Below are 26,234 nucleotides of genomic sequence, written 5' to 3'. Positions count from 1 at the left end.
TACACTGCGCCACTCATATTGCCAGTATTATGCATAATTTCTCATTTCTTTCATTGTTACTTAGGCCTATCATTTTGATGCCTCTTATGAAGTTAACTGAATATATAATGCCTATTTTAGTATTTCTTGTTATCTAAGTTTCTAAAGAATTAAAATTGGCAAAAAGTTCAATATTAATTTAGTTATTGTTAAACGTCACCAGTGAAGAAGACTACCGTGCTCATCAGTAGAGAATGTCTCTTCCTCATCGCAAAAGATGACTCTTACAGAAATCATCGGCCACTTGTTATTATAAATCATTTTAACGTAACATTTACTTGTTACTTACGACCTTTCCCAAGTTATTCAATTAGACTTACATCCCCGCATGTAACAGCGGTGACCAGTTGCCAGGTTCCACTAAGATAGATTTCATTAAAATTTTAACATAAACATAATTTTCCCCCCAATCTTTGGTGACTAAGATGAACCTCTTAAAGTAATCATTATCATTTGCACAGCTTGGAATGTGGAATTAATCAGCAAAGAAAGTCTAAAACTTTTTTTTAGTAGATTCATAAATTTTTGTAGGATATTTGCATGCTAACAGGAAATAGGTAAAGCAGGTAGAAATTTAAATTTCCCATTAAAGTTTGTATGCTTGTAAAATGTGAAGATCCCTGTGTTTTACATTTACAGGCAGTTCCCGATTATTGGCAGGGGTTCCATTCCCTACAGCGTGACGATAACCGAAAATCACCGACAACCAAACATCAGCGATAATAGCACCGATCCCTGGTTATCGGCACTGGTATCCAGTTATCGGTGCCAATAACCAGGATCAGGGCTGCCAATAACCGGGGATCAGCGCCGATAACCGGAGATCGGCGCCAATAACTGGGAATCAGTGTTGTTGAAAATCTGGTTGTCATCGTCGCTAGACAAGCGCTGTAAAACCAGATCACCGATAACTGGTGACTGCCTGTTTTTCGTATTTAAATTTGCAAAGAAAGGTGTTAGTGTGAATTTTTAAAATTTCTGTACTGCATTCATATGTTTACCATAGCCTGACTCATTGTTATCACTAGCATGTACAATTAGCACTCTCATAGCCTTCTCGTGTTTTGTATATGATGTGTGTTCCATATCCTGTATAAATTTGTGAAGTTACAAAGAATTATACCCTTGTGTACCCCTTTGTTCTCATGGCTTTGAGTCACATGATCACCTGAGCCATGAACCAATGGTTCCCAGGTACTAGGATAAAACATTTGTTTATTGCAAAGTCACGCGGTGAGCACGTTTGTTATGGTTGACGTCCTGTTCTCTTTGAGAATGTGTTTTCTATAACTTTGTAAGCAATAGAATCAGATATTTTTTGCTGGTTGCTATTCAAATCGTTTCGTGATTTCATATTTTCATTGTAGCAGATGTGCATGTTAGTGCTTTGTGTGGGATTAACTCAAATGATTCATTAAAATTTCGAGATGATTAACTTTTCAGAACTTCTATTTCATAAGTTATCATTCTTAGCTATTGGCAGATGAACTTTCTGCTAAAACCATTCTAGACGGCTTAACGCCCTCGATCTATCTCTATTAACTCGTGTTAACCCATTTAAGCCTTTGAGAGAGGAAGATTTTCAGAACCTTCATTTCAATTCTTAAAACCCCAGTAGACGAATTTCCTGCTACGATCATTTTCTGGAAGACGCAACATCTCCAGTCCATTGCTAGAGAGATGTTTGGTCATTTTTTTTTTTGCTATATTTCTAATAACACTCAAACTGTTAGCCTCATTGGTGGAGAAGCATTAATCATCCATTTCATTGCATGCTTAACATTAGCAGTTCCTATACGAGTACCAGTTACTCCCAGTCTCATTGCTTTGCTACAAAAGGTTTTTCTGCATACAGTACTATTAATTCCGCACTAGATCTGCAAACTTAAGAGGTATTCAGTCCCCGACACACCTAGATGCATGGTGCTTGGCGGTAACATAACCTAATTGCAACCTTAAAGGATTGCCCAAGTCCTTTTACATGTCACCAACCCCCCCACTAGGTTTGCATCCTCGCATGTAATCAAATCCCCGATACACCAGATGAGTGGCGCTCAGTGGTAACCTAACGCCTCCCCAGCACACCTAGACATGTGGCACCTGGCAGTACCTAACCCCTGCAACCTTAAGGGATTTGTCCATGCATGCAATAATCTTTTGCAAGATGGTTCTTCTGTAAGAGGAAACCTACATTCTTGCAGAAATCATATTACCTTGTTGCTAGCAAACCCATCAATGAGTTTGTTCTCCTGAGCAAATAAGCACCACATGCTTAATTCACTCATCAGCAGCAATGTAGCCCATGCAGGTACACCCACAACAGTGTAGCCTCCTGCAGGTGCACTTCCTGGTCACTGTGTATTTCTGCACAGCCCCACCTTTTATTTTACTTCTGAACAGGTCAGAGTACTACAATCCCTTTTCCTTTCTGTGCAATTCCTTGCACGGCCAGCAAATCCTTATGAGTTTCTGAGTGCAGTTCAGCACCGCTTGGATTTCTAAAATTTCTTTGTTCCCAAAGGAGTAGTCGTGATAACTTTTGGAAGGACCAGTACCTGCAGTTTAGAACACCAGACACCATCATAACATGTGGAGAGCACCTAGGCTATGGGGGAGCAGACTTGTCAGCATATATAGAAGCGCAGGTAGCAGCCGCTAAGAAAGAACGTGAAGACAGAAACAGTGAGTTGAGGGCGGAGCAACGAGAGAAAGAAAAAGATGAATGAGACAGGAGAGAGAGAGAGAGAGAAAGTAAGCATCACCATGAAAAGGAGCAATGAGAACAGAAAGAGTATGAGTGCATGAATACCAGATGGCTCAGCTTCAAGCACCAGCCAACAATGCTCCTCCAAATGGGTCGGCCTTCTCTGCCATCTCCACCATCACACAGCTCATTCCCCCTTGGGACAATGCTGATCCTCTGAGGTGGCTAGGTGAGGTGGAGTCTGCATTTAGGGAGTACGAAGTGACGGACACTCAGAAGATCCTACTACTCCTGGCATGATACATGAAGGGAAAAGGGAAGGATGCCTTATGGTCCTGGAAGAAAATCAACAAGGAGACCTCTCGGCAGTCAGGAGAGATTTAGCTGAGGCCTACTAGTTCTGCTCAGAATATTGGCACCATAAGTGGCATGGACTTCCCAAGGCTGCTGGCCAAACCTGGGCTGACTGGGCCTATAAGAGTAGAGCATTCAGCCTCTGGCTAGAGGCCTTGACATGAGACTCACTCGAAAACCTCCAAAATCATATCATGATCGAGGACTTCAGAAAATATCTGTTCTGTTCTCTTATGATCAGATATGCCTTCACAGTATATAGGAAACCCACTTTCGCTGTTTCCTATATTCATTCTTAAGCTACCATGATGTCTCCGTAAAGATCATGGTACGGTGCAACTTATTCCTCAGGGGGCTTAGAATATGTTCAAATGGGTACCTACATAAAGAATTTAACACGATCCGCCAACACCTAACGCAACTGCTCTACCCATCACATATTATCGAGAAGACTATGAACAAAGCGAATAAAATATACTACAAAAGTCCCACTCACAACAGACAAATTGATTTTAACAACAAAATAAAACTTCTGTACGACAAAAACATCCAAAAAGCCACAGAACAACTCAGGTCTAACAATCCTTTAATCTTCCATTATCCCAAATCCATTGGGAGCTCGCTCATTAACATATACTTAAATAAAAAAGGGGAAGAAGCCAGAGTTTACAAGATTCCGTGCAGCAATTTTAATGAGGTTTACGTGGGAGAGACGGGCAGGTCCCTCTCGCAAAGAGTAACAGAGCACAAAAGATCAGTGCAGTATGCTTCGGAGAGTTCAGGGATTTTTCTACACATCAGGGATAGAGGCCATTCCATAAATTGGAGCGGGGCAGAGCTGATTTTCAAAAGTAGCTGTCCATACAAAAGAAAGATGCTGGAATCTGCTATCATCAATCAAACCAACAATATGAACTTGTCAGGAGGACATTGGAAAGTGAATGAAATCGACAGGTTAATCCTTAAACCTCTTCTCAAACAGGTGCACCAGGAAACACAACCACCAGACGAATCGCAAAACAGGAGTTAATGAGACCAAAAACCACTAGGGAATTGCTTCCCCTCCTTCTTGGGAAACGGTCACCTGCATACCATCGGAGACTTAAGGCCACACCTACATATGCTTTGTATATATACTCCTGTATCATTTCATCTGTCCATATTTTACCAGTGAACAGGGGCACAGAAGGAAGTGCTCGAAATATATGGTTGCAACGTTCAAATAGTGTTTTATGGGCCTTCTTAAATTACACTGTGTATTACAGTAAAGACACTCATATATATATATCTGTATATATATCTTCATATTACACTATATATATTACAGTAAATATATATATATATATATATATATATATATATATATATATATATATATATATATCCAAGTAGGATGAGTCTCGACTCAGGATACAATCTCGAAGGCGAAGGGAAGGGGCACCATTGTTACAATTCGTTTATTATGCCGACGTTGCACGACAATTGCTATAGGCACATTTTCAAGGCTGCAATGATTAAAAAACTTCTTACAAATTAATTATAAAGATTTTTCTATAATAGGACGAGCCCAAATTGAAAATGACCTCAATATATTAGAATCTATTATTATACAGAAGATGGTCCCAACACTAAATACTCAAACAACCTCTGTACAATTGTTCATTGCTTAACCTTTGTTTATGTTTTTCTTCTCGCGTCCTTTCTTGCTCTTTTGTTTTAGTCTTGTTACTACTATGGTTTAGGTATGTCCTGTGCCTATTCCCCCCGTTTTTATTTGTCTTATAATTTATGTATACAGTATATCGATAATTTAATGTGACTTTTTATAAGAAGTTCTTTAATCATTGCAGCCTTGAAAATGCGACTATAGCAACTGTCGTGCAATGTCGGCATAATAAACGAATTGTAACAATGGTGCCCTTTCCCTTCGCCTTTGAGATTATATATATATATATATATATATATATATATATATATATATATATATATATATATATATATATATATATATATATATATATATATATATATATATATATATATATATATATATAATGTGTGTGTATATATGTATATATATGTATGTATATATACATATATATATATATATATATATATATATATATATATATATATACATATATTATATATATATATATATATATATATATATATATATATATATATATATATATATATATATATATATATATATATATATATATATATATATATATATATATATATATATATATATATATATATATATATATATATATATATATATATATATATATATATTATTATTATTATAAGGTGTTATAATATATATAACCATTTTACAAGTGTTTTATGTCTCTGTGAAAATTTTTAATGTTTTGCTTGCAGATTCATCATTTGTTGTGAAGATGTAATTTTAAAATGTCTTTTTCGTACAGATAAATTGTGTATCTTGTAATTTTAAAATGCTTTGATGTGTTTTTCCATTTGTTTACAGTAGTATATTATTGCGTATACTGAGTGTTGTTAACTCGAATTCTTAACAGGCTGTGTTGTGGACAGAGAGGGTAAGATCTTATCACTTCCTTATTTACACAGGTGTCCAGTAACTTGCGCTTAAAGGCAAGCCCTCTTGTATTATCGTGATGAGCTGTCAGCCAATCGGCGAGTTGCCTATTATACATTTATCATGTATGTCTAACCCATGTTTATTAGCTGTCTGTGATTATTCTTTTTTGTAAACTGAGTAATGGAATGAGGAACAGTAAGAGAGTTGGAGATGACATGTTGACAGCCAGCCAGTTTGGGGTCTAAAAGCACTTCCTTTTGTTTGTTCAGGTGTGTGAGTCTCCCAGGAAATGTCAGTCATACATAAGGCGCTCGAAGCTCCAGCCATGTATGTATTCTTTACATACACATGTATACCTATATGTATAACAAATGCATGTATACTTTATGTATCATGTATTCTGGGAGGGCTTTGAAGATTTAAGAGGAGTGCTGTGTAAGAAGCAGTCAGTCAGGAAGAGAGCTTGCTGGAAATAGGGTCTCTCTCTCTCTCTCTCTCTCTCTCTCTCTCTCTCTCTCAGTAATCCCATTCATATATATAAGGGTTACTGATGGTTTACTGTTTGTAAAAGCCCTGTTAAAACTCACCCCAGGAATGTGTTACTTTTGTAAAAGGTGATCTGGAATATTGTTTTGGGCAATCACTGAGGAAGGTGTGTAATGGTGTAATAATTACAAAAGGTAAAGTGACGTTTACTGGTTTTTGTTATGTTAAGAATTAAAGTGATGTTCTACGTGAAAAGTGAATTATTATTTTGATAAGAGATGAACATATGTCTTATTGTGAGTTCTAATGTGTCTTGCTGCTAATTATATATATTTGTATAGGTCTTTGTGGCTTGGCAGTGTTGTCTAGAGTCTTAGAAAGACGTGTTTAACTTTTTTTTTTTAAAGTGAAGTAATCTTTTGAAAGATTGATATAATCTTTACACATATTTTTTGGTGGTTGGTATATTTCCATTTTTTAATATTTCATTCTTATATGTGTGTGTTATCGTATTATTATAATTTTATAATTACTGTGTTTCAAAGTTTTGTGCTGGTGATTTCTTAACATTTTGTTCATGCCTACTTATTATTGAGATTTTAGACAATATTTGTGTGGATTCCAGTCAGTAATATTTTGGTGAATGTTTGTGTTTAATTAATCAGGTATATGCTTAAAACTTGAGTGATAGTTAATGATTTGAATCTTACCTAACCAAATTGCTTTCTTAATAAATTAAAGTTTTGTGAATTAAACTTGATTAAGAAATACTTAAACCTTACACTGTTGTCAATTAATAGTAAATCTTTTGAGGTTGTGAACTCTGCATATAACTTTTGAACTTAGAAATAAACCTGCTTGTTTAACGTTTTTTAAAACACAATGTTTCATTTTGACCACCAGTAATTAGAGACATTAATGAATGTATACAAGGTAAGTGATGTATCTGTTTGTTCACCTGAGACTTATCTAGGTAAAATAGAACCAGAGAGACAGCTACAGTATTCGTTGAAGTGATACCCATTTTCCACTAGTCTGGATATAACTTATTAACTGTTGCTTCACCCATAACTTGGTAAAGTTACATTGATTTTCTCAAGTGATAAGTATGTTTATAGGATCACTGTACCTTTAGAAATTCAGTCAAACATCTTTGTTATGAGGTTTCAAGTATCTGGTCAATGTGAGGTAACTTTTGGTATTATTATTTGTGTAAAACCAGGTACTTGATCACTTTGTAACAATAATATATATATATATATATATATATATATATATATATATATATATATATATATATATATATATATATATATATATATATATATATATATATATATATATATATATATATATAATATATATATATATATATATATATATATATATATATATATATATATATATATATATATATATATATATATATATATATATATATATATATATATATATTATATATATATATATATATATATATATATATATATAATATATATATATACATATATATATCAGGCAAATATATAAATATATATATATATATATATATATATATATATATATATATATATATATATATAGGTATATATGTATTATAGAAAATTAAATTGTATTTCAGAGACCAATATGTCTCTCTCTCCTCAGGCAAATAGAAAATGACTGAAAAGTGACAGAAGGTCCACATGTCAGCCATTATGTCACTCCATTTGACTGGAGTGACGTAACGGTGACCTGTGGACCTTCTGGTATAAATACTGTTTTTCTGTAACTTTTTTCCATTCACTATTTGCCTGAGGAGAGAGACAGTTTGGTCTCTGAAATATAGCCTTTACTTTCTACATTTTGGCATTTTTATGGGCTCCTTATATTTGATGGAATTGTTTTAACAGAAAATATTTCACAGTCATATATATACATAATACACACACATGCACAAACACACACACACACACATACATATATATATATATATATATATATATATATATATATATATATATATATATATATATATATATATATATTATATATATATACACACACAGTAGTGAGGCACAATTAGAGGTAACAACAAATGTAACATATATATGAAGTGACCACAAAACTTAAATATTATCATACCTGAAGATAACTATGCTGATTGTCAATACTAAGAGAGTCTTGTAAATACACTTGACCTACAAAACCTTCACCACACTCACAACATGATGACAAGATGAAATCATATTCATAATACTGTAATCACAGACTGAAATGAAGCAAATATAGCAAAAGTGTAAATTGTCTGGATAATGAAAAAACTCATCTACTTATATACAGTATATGCATTTAACCATACACGAAGACAGTGACATAAATGACAACCTTGGTGACTGAATAACTGTAGAATGCAATCTTCTATCACTGAAATACTAAAGAGAAAAAGGGCTGAAGGAAATTAATATAGAAAATGAAAAAAATAAATATTCAGAAGGTGTGAAATAGCAATCTTTGCTGAAGTAAACACCTGAGAAATGACCACAGATTTTGTTACAGCACTGTAAGCTAAAACATGCAAGGTTATTGACTGAGACACAATTAAGGACCCACAGGGTGCATACACAGCAAGACTGCCTCCTGCCTCACAGACAAAATATTGGTAAACCTGAGAACAATCACAGAACATGAATATAGGCATGTTTATGATTGATGGGCTTATGATGAAACAGAGTAGAATAGAGGTCAATATTAGTACAGTATGTACAGTGGAAAGAAAGGAAAAAGAACAGAACCATATGGTATGCAACAACGTGAAATGACTGAACAGAACAATGTTTAAACTCACTCTTTATTTTACACTGACCCTCTCTTTAATAGTTTTTTCAAGGAAATACTACTAACTGAAGGTATAAAAACGAACCTGAAAGCTGTTGGTTAAGAGGTGACCCTTTGACTTCAATTAGAACTGAAGAGGTAGCACAGTAGCCTTGACTATGGGCTTCCAAACGCACAACAATGGGTCCCTGATTTCCATGACACCAGTCTTCTTTGTTGACCTCATAATGTACATTTAACACATGAGTATAATCACCCACTTTATCTGATACTGCTACAGTCCCCAATCTACTGACATCTGTGGGATTTAAATTAAATACAGTATACTGTACAATATTAAATACCAATCTGAAAATTTGTATTATAACACTAAGAAAAAGAAAACATTTGGCCACAAATAACACAAAAGGCTGCAATATATTGTACTATGGGCAACAGAAGTTAAGCATCAGTTTTCATTAGCTTTTGTTCACCTAATTTCAGTTTTTTTTTTTACGAAAACATAAAATCTTGCTAAATTTACTCTAGAATATGACTAAACAATGCAAAGTATATCATAGAATATATATTAAATCTGCAAGACCAAAATATTTTGATACTTGAGAGCACTGTGCATATATGAAGTAATTGGAATTTCTCAGATGGATTTATTCATAGAGATATAAAAGATAAGAGTGTGGGTTTCTGGGTGTAGTACTACACAAAAACAATATTTACTAGTTTTAAACATTTTCTTAAATTATTTAAGATCATGTATCCTGTTGCATATGCATTCCATTTTATTTTGGTGTCATAACTTCGTTTATGAGTAAGGTCACACAGTAGGCATGACAGGAGATTGACTATTTTACTCTGAACTGTTGCTGCAAATGCAACTAGAATGAATAATGAAGAGCTTATTACTCCATTTAGATATCAATGCTTTTATAACTAGAATTTTTATGATTTAAAGTACAAGACAATCAAGCAAACAACAAACATGATAAGATCTTGAAGCTCAGCCCCCTTTCTAGAGTTGCTAGATGTCGCATTATTGAACATGTGTCTGAAGATTTAGGAAAACTGTTATTCCAGTTTTGCTGCCAATAGTACATCCATTTGGAATAAAAAAATCATAATAGGAACAAGTATGCAATTTGGAAAATAATTCAGTAGTCTCCTATGATAGAATAACATCCTTAATTTCAAGCAAATACATATTTCATGTCTTATCTTATTCTGGAATAAGTCATTAGTACAATTAAAAGGACATTTTTTAGCTCAATAAATTATCCAGCACTGTGATTTTTGCCTAGGTGTCAACAATTTTCTAGGGAACAATAAAAAGATCTTTATGTGTACTTTGAGACTAATTTTCAGTTCACTGAATACCTATAAAGACCTAATGGTATGATTCATCAGTCTTGGGGCCCACCTTAGGAAGTTATTTATGCATTCAACGAATGTCCCATAGGGAGGGAGTTTCCCCAAAGTATAACAACTTAGCATATTTGTAGGTAATATTTATCAATTCATTATAAGTTATCAGGATCACTGGCAGTGAAAAAATATTGATATTTAACATGTTAATAATATAAGAAACCAAAACTATATATTCTGATAGCATAGCCACTGCTCACTCTCAAAGAAGTTAACCCTTATGGTCCCACTGAGGCTACATAAGACTGACTGATACCTCATAACCACTCTAGGCCCAAATAGTGCCATTGTTGTGACAGTGATGGAATATAAACAGACTGGGAAGGTTCTTCATCCTGCCTACAGAGACATTCCTGAAGATCCTGATTCACCCTTCTTTCACAGATGTAGCAACAATGGTACAGGTAGACTGAGCCCCATGAATTCATTGCTCTTAGGCCTTTCTAAAAGTAAACGCCACTTTCCAAGCTCTAGTTTTTTCGCTGTCCAGTGATTTATCACCAAAATCTTGCAACTATTTACAGAACAGGAAAGTTAAGTAAATGGTTTCATGTTCCCCATGGAATAGCATTTTCTAATATTCCTGTTTTGTATTTAAATATACATTTTGTTTTCCTCCCAAGCACATATCTCATCATCTATACTCTTAAAGTGCATTTACACGGTCAAATGGTTTGTCCAACCTGGTTTGCCCAACATGTGAAATCTGACTGTGAATGGAGTACCTGATTGGCAAACACCATTGACAAACGGTCTGAAGGAAGTCCAGCTCAGCCTGACTTTTGTGGGCGGGGCTTAAGTAATCCACAAACACTTGCTCATGTGAATGATTGGCAAACATCAAACCTTAGTAGCTATTCAGATCTTGACTTGTAACCCCATCTATATTTCCCATCTCAAGTATGAATAGTGAGGAAAATAAAGTTAAGAGGAATAAGAGGGAAGGTTTAACGGAATTTATCCTTATATACAAAGAACATACGCCTTTAGGGAAATCTAATGAATACACTAATAAGATAACTAAAAACAAGGGGTTGTTTGCTCATGGGACAATGTTATGAAGAAAATAAACTGCCTCATGTTTCTGGTATGATTGAAGATAAAGTGCTGGTGGAAATAACAGCTAAAAGCTTCAAGTCCTGAAGTGCCCTGCCTGTTGCTTTAAAAGATGCAAAGTGGCACTTGACCTTTCATGAGGTGAAATGGTCTTTCTTATGTTTGCATCCTTGTACTTAACAAAAGAAGAAGTGGTAAGCCTCAGCAGATCTAAATATGCTGCCTTATCCATTCTCATACAACTGCGCAAGTCCTCTGACTTAAATCTCAAATCAACAAGCAAGTTTGCATGAGAAATTTGGTCTCTTTTTCACAACCAATCTTTTCTCCGCTTAGGTCTTTTTTTTTTCTCCTTAGTTCCACCGCTAAACCAATGGCAATAACGGTGTCTTAATCCAGGGGCATCTTTGCTTCTCAACTGCACGACTCACACACATTACACGCAAATTTGATTTGACTATGTGACACCTCTTCAAACCTATTGACAAACAACCTGAATGCATGTTGGACAAACTGTTTGACCATGTAAATGCACCTTTAGATCAACATTCTTGTATTTTGGCAAATACAAAAAAGGCTCTTATGGGATTTCATTATCTAAAATTTAATACTGTGGTTTACTGTGAGATTTGTCTTACTCTTTATCAGAAGGATTTACTTTTTATTAATATTTCTCCACCTTGCTATGTTTCATCATTATCATTCATTATCTTCATAACCCCTAACTGAATGAAGCTCTTATTGCACCCCCAATAATAAAGATACTGATAGTATAACTGCATGGCCTACATACATATTTCTTAGCAGGATAAAAATTCTTTCCAATATTTCTTTTGTTGTGTTGTTCTATATGAATTAGGTGATAAAACAGGATTTGACGTGGGAAAGGCCTAATTTTGGTATACACACATACTGTGAGCCCTCACCGGAGTTTCACTCTCATGGTCCCCCCAGGCACTCCATAAGACAGACAACCAAGCTCAAGGATTTTCTTATAGTTGGTCTTAGCCAGAATAGTGCTTGTTGTCACTGTGATAGAATATAAAGGACTCAGGACAAGAGGGCTCTATCTCCTGTCACAACAAATGCCTCGGATTTCCCTACATCCTACTCACACAGATGCAACGATGGTGCTTATGTCGCCTATCTTCCTCCTTACATGCTAGGTCTGCACAATATAAACATTCACAACAGTCTCATGCCTTTTCGTCATGGGAAATGGGTGGGTTTGAGGACTCATAGTGGCTACCAAAATTAGGCCTTTCCGACATCAAAACCTGATTTTTGGTAGCACAGTTGCTGTTCATCCTCAAGGAAACTTACAAAAGAAACTGACAGGTGACAAAATGGATTAGCTCCTCATAAATTAATCCCAACAATCCAGATAAATTTTTCGTCCGAAGTATAGTCACAGGTTATTTACTGTCAAATTAGGATTTGACTATAAAAACAGGGAACAACACAAATACCTATGTATGTATTATTCTTTGCGGTTCTAAGGTGACTTACCTAATCATGTCGGGTCTTGCTGCAGGATTAGTGCACCTTCCCAGGCAATATCTCAGCATGAACCACCCCTCTCATGGCAGTGTTTCATGGATTATTGTGGCCTCCCAGTTCAGGAATACTGCCTCTAATAACTCCCAGTACACTTGGAGACTTCTTTGAAGGAAGAAGAAATTTAATGATGTTATCACCTTTTGAATGTCATCTGACTTACGAAAGGAGTGAGGGTCTGCCTTTTTAATGAGGGACACTAAAATAATTCTTAGTCCCTTTAGAGAGAGTGGTTGTTTGTACTAGGGTGTAGGAAAAAAAGGACCACCTGGGATGTTTGCCATGATATCTAGGTAACCTTAAGTGATTGAACCAGGCATAATGTTTCATCTGAAATAAAAAGTTCCCTTATCAGAAAAAGGGATTTTCCCTTTAAAAGATCCTCATTCTTGGCCAGGAGACAACAGCAAATGACAAGTAGGAGTATGAGTGATGAAATGTTGCCGGTCTATGAGAGCCCTTTTCGCTAATCTGAGCTCTTGATGCCAAAGTGGTCAAAAAGACCACCTTTTGCAGCATATGAGTTGTAGTTGCATTGGGCCCACTAAGTAGAAGGGATGACAGGAGCTGGCCTTTCTGTGCAAAGGCTGCAGAAGGGAATTAACAATTTCTATATAGAATAAATTCCAAAACCATGCAAGGGGTCCGATAATGCTGCCTTGTATGCCATGATTGTTGTAATAGGAAGACACTTCACCTCAATAGATTTCAACTGGGATCTCAGTGTGGAAGTAATCTAACCACATTTTCCATACACTCTGTTATGTTGGATAGATGGAATCTACAGTTTTTGCACTAATTACCTAACAATGTTAGGTAAATAATCTTCATGGCAGACATTTAAAAAATCCATGTGAAGGTCATGACTCACAGAGGAGAATGTGTAGAAGACCTTCCCTCCTCCTGTCTAGGGATAGAACAGCGGACTGTAATGGAATCTATTTTCTCATCCACTGCTGAATAAAAATACTAATGAATGTTCAGCTAATTCAGGGCCATTAAGTGGTTCTGCTGAAAGCTAGTAGATTGTTCAAACCTTTGAAATCTGGGATAATGGAGAAAAGTGGTACATCATCCTCTATTTGACACACACACACAATGGAAGTTGATGGTTCTAGCATGTGGCAAACAGATCCACTTCCAGATGTGGAAGTATGTTGGCAATTACTAACTTGACAGGGGCTGAGAGTGACCCCAACTTCTTGATAAAAGACTTTGACATTATACTGTCTAGGACCAAAAAAATATGTGTCTCTTTGGAAGTTTCAATTTTCTGAGATGGAAAGACAACCAACAGCTCCAGGGAGCTGATGTGATACTCCCTCAGAACAGGTGACTATTAACCTGTTACAAGCCAATCCTCCCAATGGCCTCCTCATCCCATCCAAGAGACATCATCCGTAAATACTCGTACAAACGGGAGTCAAGTTGACCTGTTTGCCAGAAACCCCTTCTAGGTCCACGGACATAGTCTTCCCAATCTCAAATGAAGGCAATTGCAAAGCCTTTTCCTGGAATGCGAGAGCCAGACTCTCTCTACACCCTACAGTTGCAATCCTATGATTTGATCTACCACAGACACAAACTTTAACAGGCCCAGACTTCGTTCAAACCGTTGTCTGGAAAAGCTGGGCTTTGCAAGGAATCTTCTCAGGTCCTTCCTTATTCTGGTTTGAGTGCTATTGGGAAGAGACAGCTGCCTGCGATAAGTATCCCAACAAAGCCCCAGCCTCAGAAAATGTCTGCTGGATGTAAGGCAGGACTAGTTCCTATTTATCAGGAAACCTTTTGACTGGAGTCTGTCGACTTCCACTCTCAGGTTTTTTTCAGCACTTCTCTGGTGGCTCGCCAGATTAGCCAATCATCTAAGTAAGCCACCAGTTAAATTTCTTCTTTCTTGAGCTCCCATAAAATAAATGAGTACAGTTTATAGAAAAGTTTATGCAAACAATGTGTTTATTCAAACTTGACAGGTTGAAGATCACCCTTCATTCAGAGGAATCCTTCTTGGGGATGCTGAAGAGTGGTGGCAAATAAACACATCTCTCTTTATGGCCTACTTTTAAGGCCACGAGTTCAAATCTCCAACCAGCCAATGAAGAATAAGAGGAATTTATTTCTGGTGACAGAAATTCATTTCTCACTATAATGTGGTTCGGATTCACAATAAGCTGTAGGTCCCGTTGCTAGGTAACCAATTGGTTCTTAGCCACGTAAAATAAGTCTAATCCTTCGGGCCAGCCCTAGGAGAGCTGTTAATCAGCTCAGTGGTCTGGTTAAACTAAGATATACTTAACTTAAGAGGGGTCTGGTTTTTGGAAAAACTCCTTTCGAGGAGGGCGTGGGTGAGACCATAACTACCCTATCTCACTGAAAATTATAGGGGGAGGGTGGGACCATAACTACCCTATCTCACTGAAAATTATACTGAGTTCTCAAGGGAGGGACTTCCACTGCATGTGATGCTGCAGAAGACGACCCTTGACTATGCAAGTCATATTAGGCTCCAACTCTTCCCTTGCCTTTAATACACAGTCCAAGAGTTGATTATCCTTTACCTGGTAGGAGTGTCTGTCCGCTTCGAAAGGGGTGCTGCTGCTTTCATTGTCCTTTCTTCTGTTGCTAGAGGGATCCTTTAGTAATAACTGGAAGCTTCTATGGCTCTGATTCATACCAAGCTTTCTTAGGTTTAGAAAGAGGAAACTTTCAAGAGTAGTTTCCCAGATTCCCCTTTTCCAAGAAGAGCCTATACAGTGTATTTTGCAAGTCTGTTAATGTAGCAAAATCTATTTTTGGTAGTCACCGTAAGTCCTCAAACCCACCCACTCTCCCTGACAAAAAGGCATGGGACTTGGGTGAATTATTAACCTGCATAGACCTGAAAAAGAGTAATGAGTGAAAGGGTTGGCATTGAGTGCACTGTTGTCAAGATAGATGGCCGACGTGAGGGGTTGTTGCCACATCCTCAGGTAAGGAATGGGAATTAAACCTTGGCAGCCATTGTAGACAAGAGAAAGCGCCCTCTTGTCTTGAGTCCTTTAATTCTATCAGTGTCAACGTGCACTATACTGGTCAAGACCAACTAGAAGAGAATTCTTTGAAATTGACTGGTCTATCTAAGGAGCTGCTCTGGGGACCTTGAGAGTAATTTTATGGTTAGATTATAACCAAGGCGACTATTTCTATGTTAGAATCAATCTAAAATCCACAAAGCAAGGGTACCCACAATGCTGCCTTGTATGTCATGATTGTTATAACAGCAAGGCACTTATCTTCAAAAAGATATATAAGAAAATGTAGAAGTGTTTCAACAGAGATCTCAATTGGGCTCTAAGCATGGATATAATCTAACCATAAGGATGCTATCAAGGTCCCTAGAGGGTCTCCTAAAGATAGACCAATCAATTGCAACGAATTCTCTTCTAGTTGGTCTTGGCCAGTATAATGCACGTTGACACTAATAGAATATAGGACTCAAGACAAGAGGGTTCTTTCTCTTGTCTACAGCAGCTGCCTAGGTTCAATTCCCATTCCTTACCCACAGATGTGGCAACAATGCCCCGCACGTTGGCCATCTATCAAGGCAGCAACCCACTTCACGCCAACCTTTTCACTCATTACTCTTTTTCAAGTCTATGCAGGATAATTATTCACCCAAGTCCCATGCCTTTTCTTCAGGGAAAGTGGGTGGGTTTGAGGGCTCACAGCAGCTACCAAAAATAATTTTTTCCTAAGTCAATACAGTAAGTGTTTTTTGATAGCGTAGTCACTTTGTCCTCAAAGGAGCTTACAAAAGAAATTGACAGGTGATGAAATGGCTTGGCTCCTAAAATTCAATCCCAACACCCAGATGAAAATTTGGGTAAGGTTAAGTTATAAATCACATTCTTTATTCCAGATGCCCATAGGGTTTGACAACAAAGAACATGAAACTTAGCACAAACTTATAACTACTAGGATATAATTCAAAAGGGACTTACCTAAATATGCTGGGTTTGGTTGCAGTATTGTTGCACCATTCCAGCAATATCTTAGCATAACCACATCAAGACCCATGGTTTTCCAGCGTAACGCCAATGGGGTCAGGGCTTACCATACCACCTACTGATACACAGTGTAGTCGAATTTGTTCGAGGTTGTGGAATGATGTTTTAGGAATACTGTTTCTGATAACCACCTTGTACACTCGGAGACTTCTTCGAAAGAAACATTTCTGAAGAAAGCTAATGACGTACTCACCTTCCGGATGTCATGTGACTTAGGAAAGGAGTGGGGTCTGCCTTTTTAATAAGGGACACTAAAATTATTCTTAGCCCTTGTAGAGAGAGTGGTTTGTTTGTGCTAGGGTGCAGGAAAATCGGACCCTCTGGGATGTTTGCCGTGATCTCCAGGTAAACCTCAAGTACTTGAACAAGGCATTATATTTTATCTGACAAATTGAGTTCCCTAATCAGAATAAGAGATTTTCTCTCAAAGGGTTCTCATTCTTGGCCAGGAATGATGGGCTAGGGGACAATAATAAATGATGGTTAGCTGTATAAGTTATGTAGTATTTTCCTTGTCTAATAGAGGCCGGTTCACTAATGCTAGCACCTGATGCCAAAGCAGTCAAGAAGATCGCCTTTTGCAGCATATGAGTTGTAGTTGTATTGGGCCCACTGAACTGAGGGGTTGACAGAAGTCTAAGCTTCACATTCATGGACCCGGTAATGAGAAGCCTTGAAGGAGCAGGTCTTTGCAATGCAAGACCGGAGACAGGAAATAATTTCTATGTCAGAATCAATCCCAAATCCATAAAGCAAGGGTTCTGACAATGCTGCAAGTATGCCATATTGTTGTAACAGCAAGGCACATCTTCAGAAAGATACACAGTGCTCCCCCACTTTTTCGCTGGGATAGGTTCCACAACCCACCGCAAAAACGCAAAATCCGCAGAAATGCAAAATCCCCTCTCAAAATGCTTATAAGTGCTTATAACTGTCAAATACCCTGTACTCCTAAACTAAAATGCTTATACAGTAAATCCCCCGTATTCGCGTTCTCATGGTTTGTGGATTCAAGCATTCGTGGGTTTCTCTGTGGAACATATCTAGCCATCATTTAGAGAAAATTCACCCATTCACGGTATTTTTCACTGAGAAATATTCACTAATTACTGTATTTTCATATAATTTTCATGAATAAATGCACTTTTTGTGATAAAACTATTAAAATACTCAGGTATAAGCATTTTTACAGGGTTTTTCTTGGTTTAAGCTATCAAAATGGGCAGTTCTAAGTGTTTTTAGAAAGGTTTAAAGCATTTGCAGATTTGACCTATTCGCAGGGGGGTGTGGGACGCATCCCCCGCGAATATAGGGGTTCACTGTAACTGCCTATTTTACCAGTTCACTGCCAAATGTAATAATTCAAACAAAAATATACTTTAAATTATCATACTAAAGCAATTTAATATTTCAAACAAAAATACACCCTAAACCATCACCCCAAAACACCCAAAGTCATCTTAGATTACCCCCATACAACTGTTACTCTTAGGTATATACACCCCTAAAATGCTTATAACAAGATTTAACAATCGCAAATACAGTAAACCCCCCATATTCGCGTTCTTATGGTTCGCGGACTCACGCATTCGCGGGTTTCTCTGTGGAACATATCTAGCCATCATTCGCGGAAAATTTGCCCATTCACGGTATTTTTCACTGAGAAATATTCACTAATTACTGTATTTTCATATAATTTTCATGAATAAATGCACTTTTTGTGATAAAACTATTAAAATACTCAGGTATAAGCATTTTTACAGGGTTTTTTTTTGGTTTAAGCTATCAAAATGGGCAGTTCTAAATGTTTTTACAGGGGTGTTAAGCATTCGCGGATTTGACCTATTCGCGGGGGGGTATGGGACGCATCCCCCGCGAATACAGGGGGTTCACTGTATTAATATTAATGTAAATACGGCAAAATATCTATAAAATGTTTAACGCAAATTAAACAAATCTGTCTTACAGAAAATCTGACCACTAATCAAGTTACCCCTGTATAAGTAAGCATAGTAATTTTCTCTCGTAGTAGTGAAATCGTTCTATTTTTGTTTTACTCTGCGAAAAACAATTACTGTCACTAGTGTATTAAATAATTTTAATGTGCATATGTATTTTTATTCTCTCTCTCTCTCACTGAGACAAGAAAGAGATTGATTTTTTATGCATGTATATTTATTTGTTTTATACAGTACAGTATAGTTTTTATAGATAAACATGGTGTTACTTTGTCACTCATTTTTTCATATTTTCCATGCTATAATTATGTAATGTTTTGCATTTCAATAAAAGCAGTCTGGAAAATAAATTGAAAATAATTAGCGATTCATCGTAAACCAGTTAAGCTCATTCTGGGGTGGGGAGCCACAGAATGAGTTTAATAAGTTTATGTACGATGATTCGCTAATTATTTTCATTTTATTTTCCAGTCTGCTTTTACTGAAATGCAAAAAGTTGTATAATTATAGCATGGAAAATATGAAAAAATTAATTACAAAGTAACATCACCCTTATCTATAAAACTATACTGTACAAAACAAATACATACATGCATAAAAAATCAATCTCTCTGCTATCTCAGCGAGAGAGTGATTTGTGGTCAAATGTTCTGTAAGACAGATTTATTTAATTTGTATTAAAAATGTGTCTACATTAATACTTTATTAATATTTGAAAATTAGTAAATAATTTTTTATCATAAAAATGTATTTAGTCATGAAAATTAAAAGAAAAATACAGTAATTAGTGAATACTGCTCTACGAAAAAATTCACGAATTGGCGCAAGTTCCCATGCAAAATGTAAGATATGTTCCACAAAAATTCGCAACAAAGTGGAGTGTGAAAAAGTGAAGCGCACAAAAGTGGGTGTCCACTGTACAAGAAAATGTAGAAGCGTTTCAACACAGATCTAAACTGGGCTTTCAGCAGATATAATCTAATTTATGCATACCCAGATTATTAAAAATTTTTTCCTTTGGCAAAAACTTTTCATTGAAGTACTTTCTTATGTAGCCTATAGCTTTACCTGCGGCTTGTGAGTAGCCTAAACCCGGTAACCAAATCATAAATTTACAAATTACATTTACAGTATACAGTTAGCTTTGTCCTAATTGAGTGGTGTAACATTATGATGCCTACCAGTATACAACAATATGGATACATACTTGTGCCCCCAGTTAAGGTCTCTGCTGAAGCACTTCTACATTTTCTTATGCAGTATATCTTTTTGAAGACAAGTGTCTTGCTGTTACAACAATCATGGCGTACTTACAGCATTGTCGGAACCCTTGCTTTATGGATTTGGGAATGATTCTAACGTAGAAATTGTTACTTCCCTTCTCCAGTCTTCTGCAATGCAAAGACCTGCTCCTGCAATGCTTCTCATTACCTGGTCCATGAATAAGGTGCTTAGACTACTGTCAACCCTCAATTCAGTGGGCCCATTAAAATCACAACTCATATGCTGGAAAAGGCAATCTTCTTGACTACTTTGGCATAAGGAGCTCGCAATAGTGGACTGACCTCTCTTAGATGGGGACAACACTCATACAGCTAACCATCATTTATCATTGTCCCCTAGCCCATCACTCCTGGCCAAGAATGAGAACCCCTTACGAGAAAATCTCTTACTCTGATAAGGGAACCCAATTTCTCGGATAAAACATTATGCCCAATTCAACCTCTAAGATTTACCTAGAGGTCATGGAAAACATCCCAGAGGGTCCGATTTTCCTACACCCTGGCACAAACAAACCACTCTCTCTACATGGGCTGAGAATAATTTTAGTGTCCCTTATTAAAAAGGCAGACCCCACTCCTTTCCTAAGTCGCATGACATCCAGAAGATGAGTACATCGTTAGCTTTCTTCGGAAATGTTTTTTTCGAAGAAGTCCCCGAGTATACAAGGTAGTCATCAGAAACAGTATTCCTTAAACATTATTGCCACGACCTCAAACAAATTCGACTATGCTGTGTATCAGTAGGTGGTATGGTAAGTCCTGATCACATTCTAGCTACAGCAGAAAACCAAGGGTCTTTTTGATGTGGTGGTTATACTAAGATATTCTGGGAAAGATGCAACAATACGGCGACCAAACCCAGCATATTTAGGTAAGTCACTTTAGAACCATATATTAATACTGTACATAGTTATAAGCTTGTGTTAAGTTTATGTTCTTTGTTGCCAAGCCCTAGAAAAACAAAAACAGTTACTCCTACACATGAAACATTTGATGACAAGTTTTTACTCAAACAAGGAATATCTAGCATCTGGCTCCCATTCAGCAACCTTCCCAAAGTTGTGAATTTATTACAATAGTTATACTTGCAGAGGTGTCTCCAAGTCACTTAATACCAAAGGTATATCATACAACTGAAACATTCTTAGAAATAAATACAATAAACTTAATGCTACTATAAATTACACTAATGAAACATTTTTATAAAGTAATAATGATGACAGCTGGAATGCTGTAATATAAACTTCATAAAAAACTGTGATGATGTATAATTTTAACACACAGGACAAAAGCATAGAAGCCTTGAGTACAACACAACATTTTAGCACTCCAGTTTTCAAGTGCCATCCCCTGGCTGCTTAAAGTTTGGTCTTCTAAATCAAATTTGTGACCAGGAAATTTTTCCACAACCCTTAACATTGATAAAACAAGGACATATTTCTGCACTCTATTAGTAAAATTGAATACAGTAATCCATTTCCATAAATATCAGTTTTAGATCAGTAATATCTTATTACTCTACATATACTGTACAACAACACTGATAATTACTTACCATTAAGACTTCTGCCATTGATGTAGCATAAAAACTCTACAGCATGCCTACAACGCACTTCAAAGTAAAGGTCTACTGTATCCTTCAGTGCATAAGAGGAGCGAACTTCTGGGTGCCTGACAACTACTGGAACATCTGGGGCAGAACATGGTCGACTAACCTGCCATAAAATCAATAGCAACTCTTAATGCAAGACTTAACAAACCATATATAATAGCTTTTTTGATCCAAGCAAAAATGCAGAATAGCCGACTTCCCAAATATCAGCTACTACCTGGAGTCGCAGCTACTTTCATCTCGGCTAGGGCAAGAGTGGAAAGTGTTAAAAAAATGTGAAAATACATAAAACAAAGTATTTTTAACAACCACAAGAAGTCAAACGATCGCCTACCCATCTCCACCCATCCTGCACAGCCTTCCCCCCCTCCTCCATACCCAGGAAACTCCTTCCCCAGCCACCCTGCCCAACAACCCTTTTACTTGTTCCTGTAGGCAGCATTCCTAAAACTTCTCTCCCCTCCATTCCTGCCCAGCCTTCCCCCCCTTCCCCAGAAAGTCTTTCCTGGACCTCCTACCCACCCAAAACCCCTTCTCAGCAGAATTTATACAGTACCTGTAAACAGAGCTACCAATACTTCTTTAGGGCCACGCAACATTACCAACCATCGGAGCACAATTTTTTAAAGTATTATAAACTGTATATATATTATACATACATCTTGGGTGCCTAGGTGCCACTTGCATGCAGATAATGTGAATGTGGATAACTGAGGGATTACTGTATGTATGTATGTATGTGTGATACATATATATGTGTACTGCCAGGCAGTGATGATATGACTGCCTTGGCTCAATCAGCTCATGCAGGCTTCCCTGATGGGAAAATTCTGCTTGCTGTACTTTCTATACTGCCAGGCAGTGATGATATAACTGCCTTGGCTCATCAGTTCATGCAGGCTTCCCTAATAGGGAATTCAGCTTGCTGTACTTTCTATACTGCCAGGCAGTGGTGATATGACTGCCTTGGCTTATCAGTTCATGCAGGCTTCCCTGATGGGAAAATTCCGCTTGCACTCCTTTCAGAATTCCAGGAGGAAATCATGAACAATATCAAGGATGACCCCAAGAGAGTGTAACTACTTCGAGGACTCACTTGCTACTGAGCATCAGCATAGAGATGCTATCCACAATTCCTAAAATTCAGGTGTCCTGGGTATGGAAATGGGTATACAGTAAGTAAAATTTCACATCCTTTAAAGTTGAGGATTGAGAGGCTTTACAGTCTGCCCAGGCATAGATAGGGTTCTCACCAAAAGTCCTAGGTCATGGGAACAGGATAATTAAAAGGTAAAAAATGCACCTTAGTTTTTTTGGTGCAATCAAGTTTTCTGTAAAACGTATAATGTTGTATAAAACTCTCAGCTGCGGCCCATGAAACTTTCAGCCACAGCCTGGTGGTGGCCTGTGTTGTTGGTGCCTATAGCGGTGCCAGATGCATGATCACCGCTAACTTTAACCTTAAATAAAATAAAAACTACTGAGGCTAGAGTGCTGCAATTTGGTATGCTTGATGATTGGAGGATGGATGATCAACAAACTAATTTGCAGTCCTCTAACCTCCGTAGTTTTTAAGATCTGAGGGCAGACAGAAAGTGCAGACAGACAGACAAACAGCCATCCCAATTGTTTTCTTTTACAGAAAATTAAAAACCTAACCCCAAAAAAGAAGTTGAATTAGTTGTCTAGATCCCCTGTTGAAATCAGAATGGATAATAAGAAACAGTCTGCTTACTCTCAGAGCTCTGGCTGGTAACAACTAAGACTAGGCCAGAAAATAAAACCTCAAATCAGAATGTGGTATGGGCACCAATATCTGCCCCTGAGAATGATACTGATAATCCTTGGCAAAACACCTAAGTGAGCATCCTTTCACCAGATGGAAAATACCTCATTAATGAAAGGAAAACTGACTGAGGTTGAGCATATACAAATTTGGGACAGAGTGGCCTTTCCCAATACTAAATGGTGCTTGGTCCCCGTCAGTAGGAATTCAGATAACATTGAAGGAGATGGTTATCCTGCCTAATAATATAGCAAGGAAAGCCAAACAGAAACAACCATATTAATGAAAGCCATGAAAGCAACTTTTCTCCACTTTAATGGAAAATAGTACAATAACAACCTTACAGAACCAATAACCTCTCTGAAAGGCATCAGCCTTCTGTTTTCACTTTTGAAGCAATCAATCATGTGAAGGCAGAATTTCAGAATTTTGTAATGACGGGGAGTTTATGGCAGAAATAAAGCCACTTGTGATGAGTTTATGGCAAAAATAAAGCCATTTGTCTCCACCATCCCAGCATCTGATAGTGCTACAGAGGAATGAGCAACATTCTTCCTCCCTTCTGAGGGGAAAGAGCTCCTACTGGACATGGCTACCCAGCAATTTGGGACCCCTACAAGAAAAACCTCAGGACAGCCATGGCTGAATTTTATGCTACGCTCCACCTACAGTAATTAAAGAGCTTCCAGTGTCTTCAAGAACAATGTTCACTGCAGTAGCCAAAACACTTATGTGGACCCTGCTGGGAGCTCTCTATGACTTTCTGGAGTGTCACATTACAGCTTAAAAGGAAGCACTGGTGGGCTCTAACATTTTGCTCCCTAATGTAACCTCCCTACTGCTTTCTTTCCCTTTCTGTTGGGACCCTTTTGAAGAGTGTTGCTGCAGAACTCCCTGAATGAACCTGACAACAGAATTGCACAATATATACTGTTCTTGAAAAAGGAGAATCTGGGAAACAATACCCTTGAGAGTTTTCACTTCCTTAGCATAGGAAAGCTTGGTGTGAATCAGAGCCGTACAAGCATACAGTAACTAATAAAGGACCCCTCCAACAACAGAAGAAAGGACAACAATAGCATCAGCACCCCTTTCAAAGCAAACACGACACTCCTACCAGGGGAAAGAAAAATCAACTCCTGGACTGTGTATTACACAGAAAGGAAGAGGCGGAGCCCCACAGGACTTGCATGGTTGGGGTTGTCTTCTACAGCATGACATGCAGTGGAAGTCCTCCTCTTGGGGACACAGTATAATTCACAATGGGATAGGGTAGAGATGGTCTCACCCTTCCCCTCCTCTAAAGTAGTTTTTTCCAAAAACCAGATCCCCTTTTAAAAGGGAACCATAGAGAAAGATTGCTTTATTTGCCACCACTCTCCACTGTCCCCATGAAGCATTCCTCCAAACAAAGGGTGATCCTTAACCCGTCAAATCTGAACAAACCTATTGTTTGCATAAATTTTTATATTTACTGTACCTATTTTATGGGAGCTCAAGAATGAAGGATTTAACTGGTGGCCTACGTAGATGATTGGCTAATCTGGGGAGCCAGAAGAGAAGCGTGCTGATGAAACCTGATAGTGGTAGGTGACAGACTCCAGTCAAAAGGTTTCTTAATAGGAACAGTTCCACCTTACATCCAGCAGACTTTTTCTGAGGCTGGGACTTTTTTGCAGCCACCTGCCTCTTTCCAAAGCACTCAAACCAGAATAAGGAAGAACTTAATAGATTCCTTGCACAGCCCAGCTTTTCCAGACAGCAACTGGAGCAAAGTCTGGGCCTGTTACAGTTTGATAGATCTAATCCTGAGTTTGAGGCTGCAGGATTTAACAGAGTCTAGCTCTCACATGCCAGGAAAAGGCTTTGTGATTGCCTTTATCTGAGACTGGGAAGATACTCTGTTCATGGACCTGGAAGGGGTCTCTGGCAAACAAGCCAACCTGACTCCACCGTTCGAATGAGTGATAATATATACAGATGCCTCCTTGACAAGTTGGGGAGGCCATTGGGAAGACTGTCTGTCAGGAGGAAGATGGTCACCTGCTCAAAGGGAGTGCCATACCAGCTTCCTGGGCTACTGGCTGTCTTTTCATTTCAGAAAATTGAAACCTCCAAAAGGGATTCACATTTTGTTGGTCTTAGACAATATGACTGCAATGTCTTCTATAAAGAGGTTAGGCTCATGTTGAGCTCCTCTCAAGTCAGTAATTGCTAACATGCTTCCATAACCTTGAAGTGGACCAGTTTGCCACAAGTGAGAACCATCAACAACAGGCAAGAGCAAAAGATGCATTCTTACAAGACTGGAACAAATGGAGGACGATATATCTTTTTCCTTCAGTGTCCAAGATTTCAAAAGCTTTGAACAATCTACTAGCTTTCAATGGAATCACTTGCCTAATAGCCCTGAATCAGCCAAATGGTAATTGGTTCCTTATTTCTTCCACAACAGGCAAAAGAACAGATTATATTGCTGTCTGTCGTTCTATCCCAAACAGGAGGAGGGGAAGTCGTCTATGCATCCTCCTTTCTGAGCCGTGACCTG

The 26,234-nt window shown here is 37.5% G+C and overlaps 1 protein-coding gene across 4 annotated transcripts in view; it reads right to left on the bottom strand.

Annotated features, from left to right (window-relative positions):
- The window catches only part of LOC136830825 (mucosa-associated lymphoid tissue lymphoma translocation protein 1-like), a 255,412-nt gene that overhangs the window by 100,802 nt on the left and 128,376 nt on the right, over nucleotides 1–26,234 (bottom strand). For all 4 annotated transcript variants that reach the window (XM_067090794.1, XM_067090797.1, XM_067090795.1 and 1 more), the window contains exons 8-9: nucleotides 21,844–22,003; nucleotides 9,055–9,267 (exon numbers count right to left, since the gene is read on the bottom strand). In XM_067090794.1, coding sequence (XP_066946895.1) covers nucleotides 9,055–9,267; nucleotides 21,844–22,003 — 373 coding nt within the window. The remainder of the gene's footprint in view (nucleotides 1–9,054; nucleotides 9,268–21,843; nucleotides 22,004–26,234) is intronic.

This window comes from Macrobrachium rosenbergii, chromosome 47 (assembly GCF_040412425.1).
Source record: "Macrobrachium rosenbergii isolate ZJJX-2024 chromosome 47, ASM4041242v1, whole genome shotgun sequence".
Classification (NCBI taxonomy): Eukaryota; Metazoa; Arthropoda; class Malacostraca; order Decapoda; family Palaemonidae; genus Macrobrachium; species Macrobrachium rosenbergii.
The sequence above is the reverse complement of the archived record's forward strand: the minus strand, read 5'-3'. Positions and strand labels throughout refer to the sequence as shown.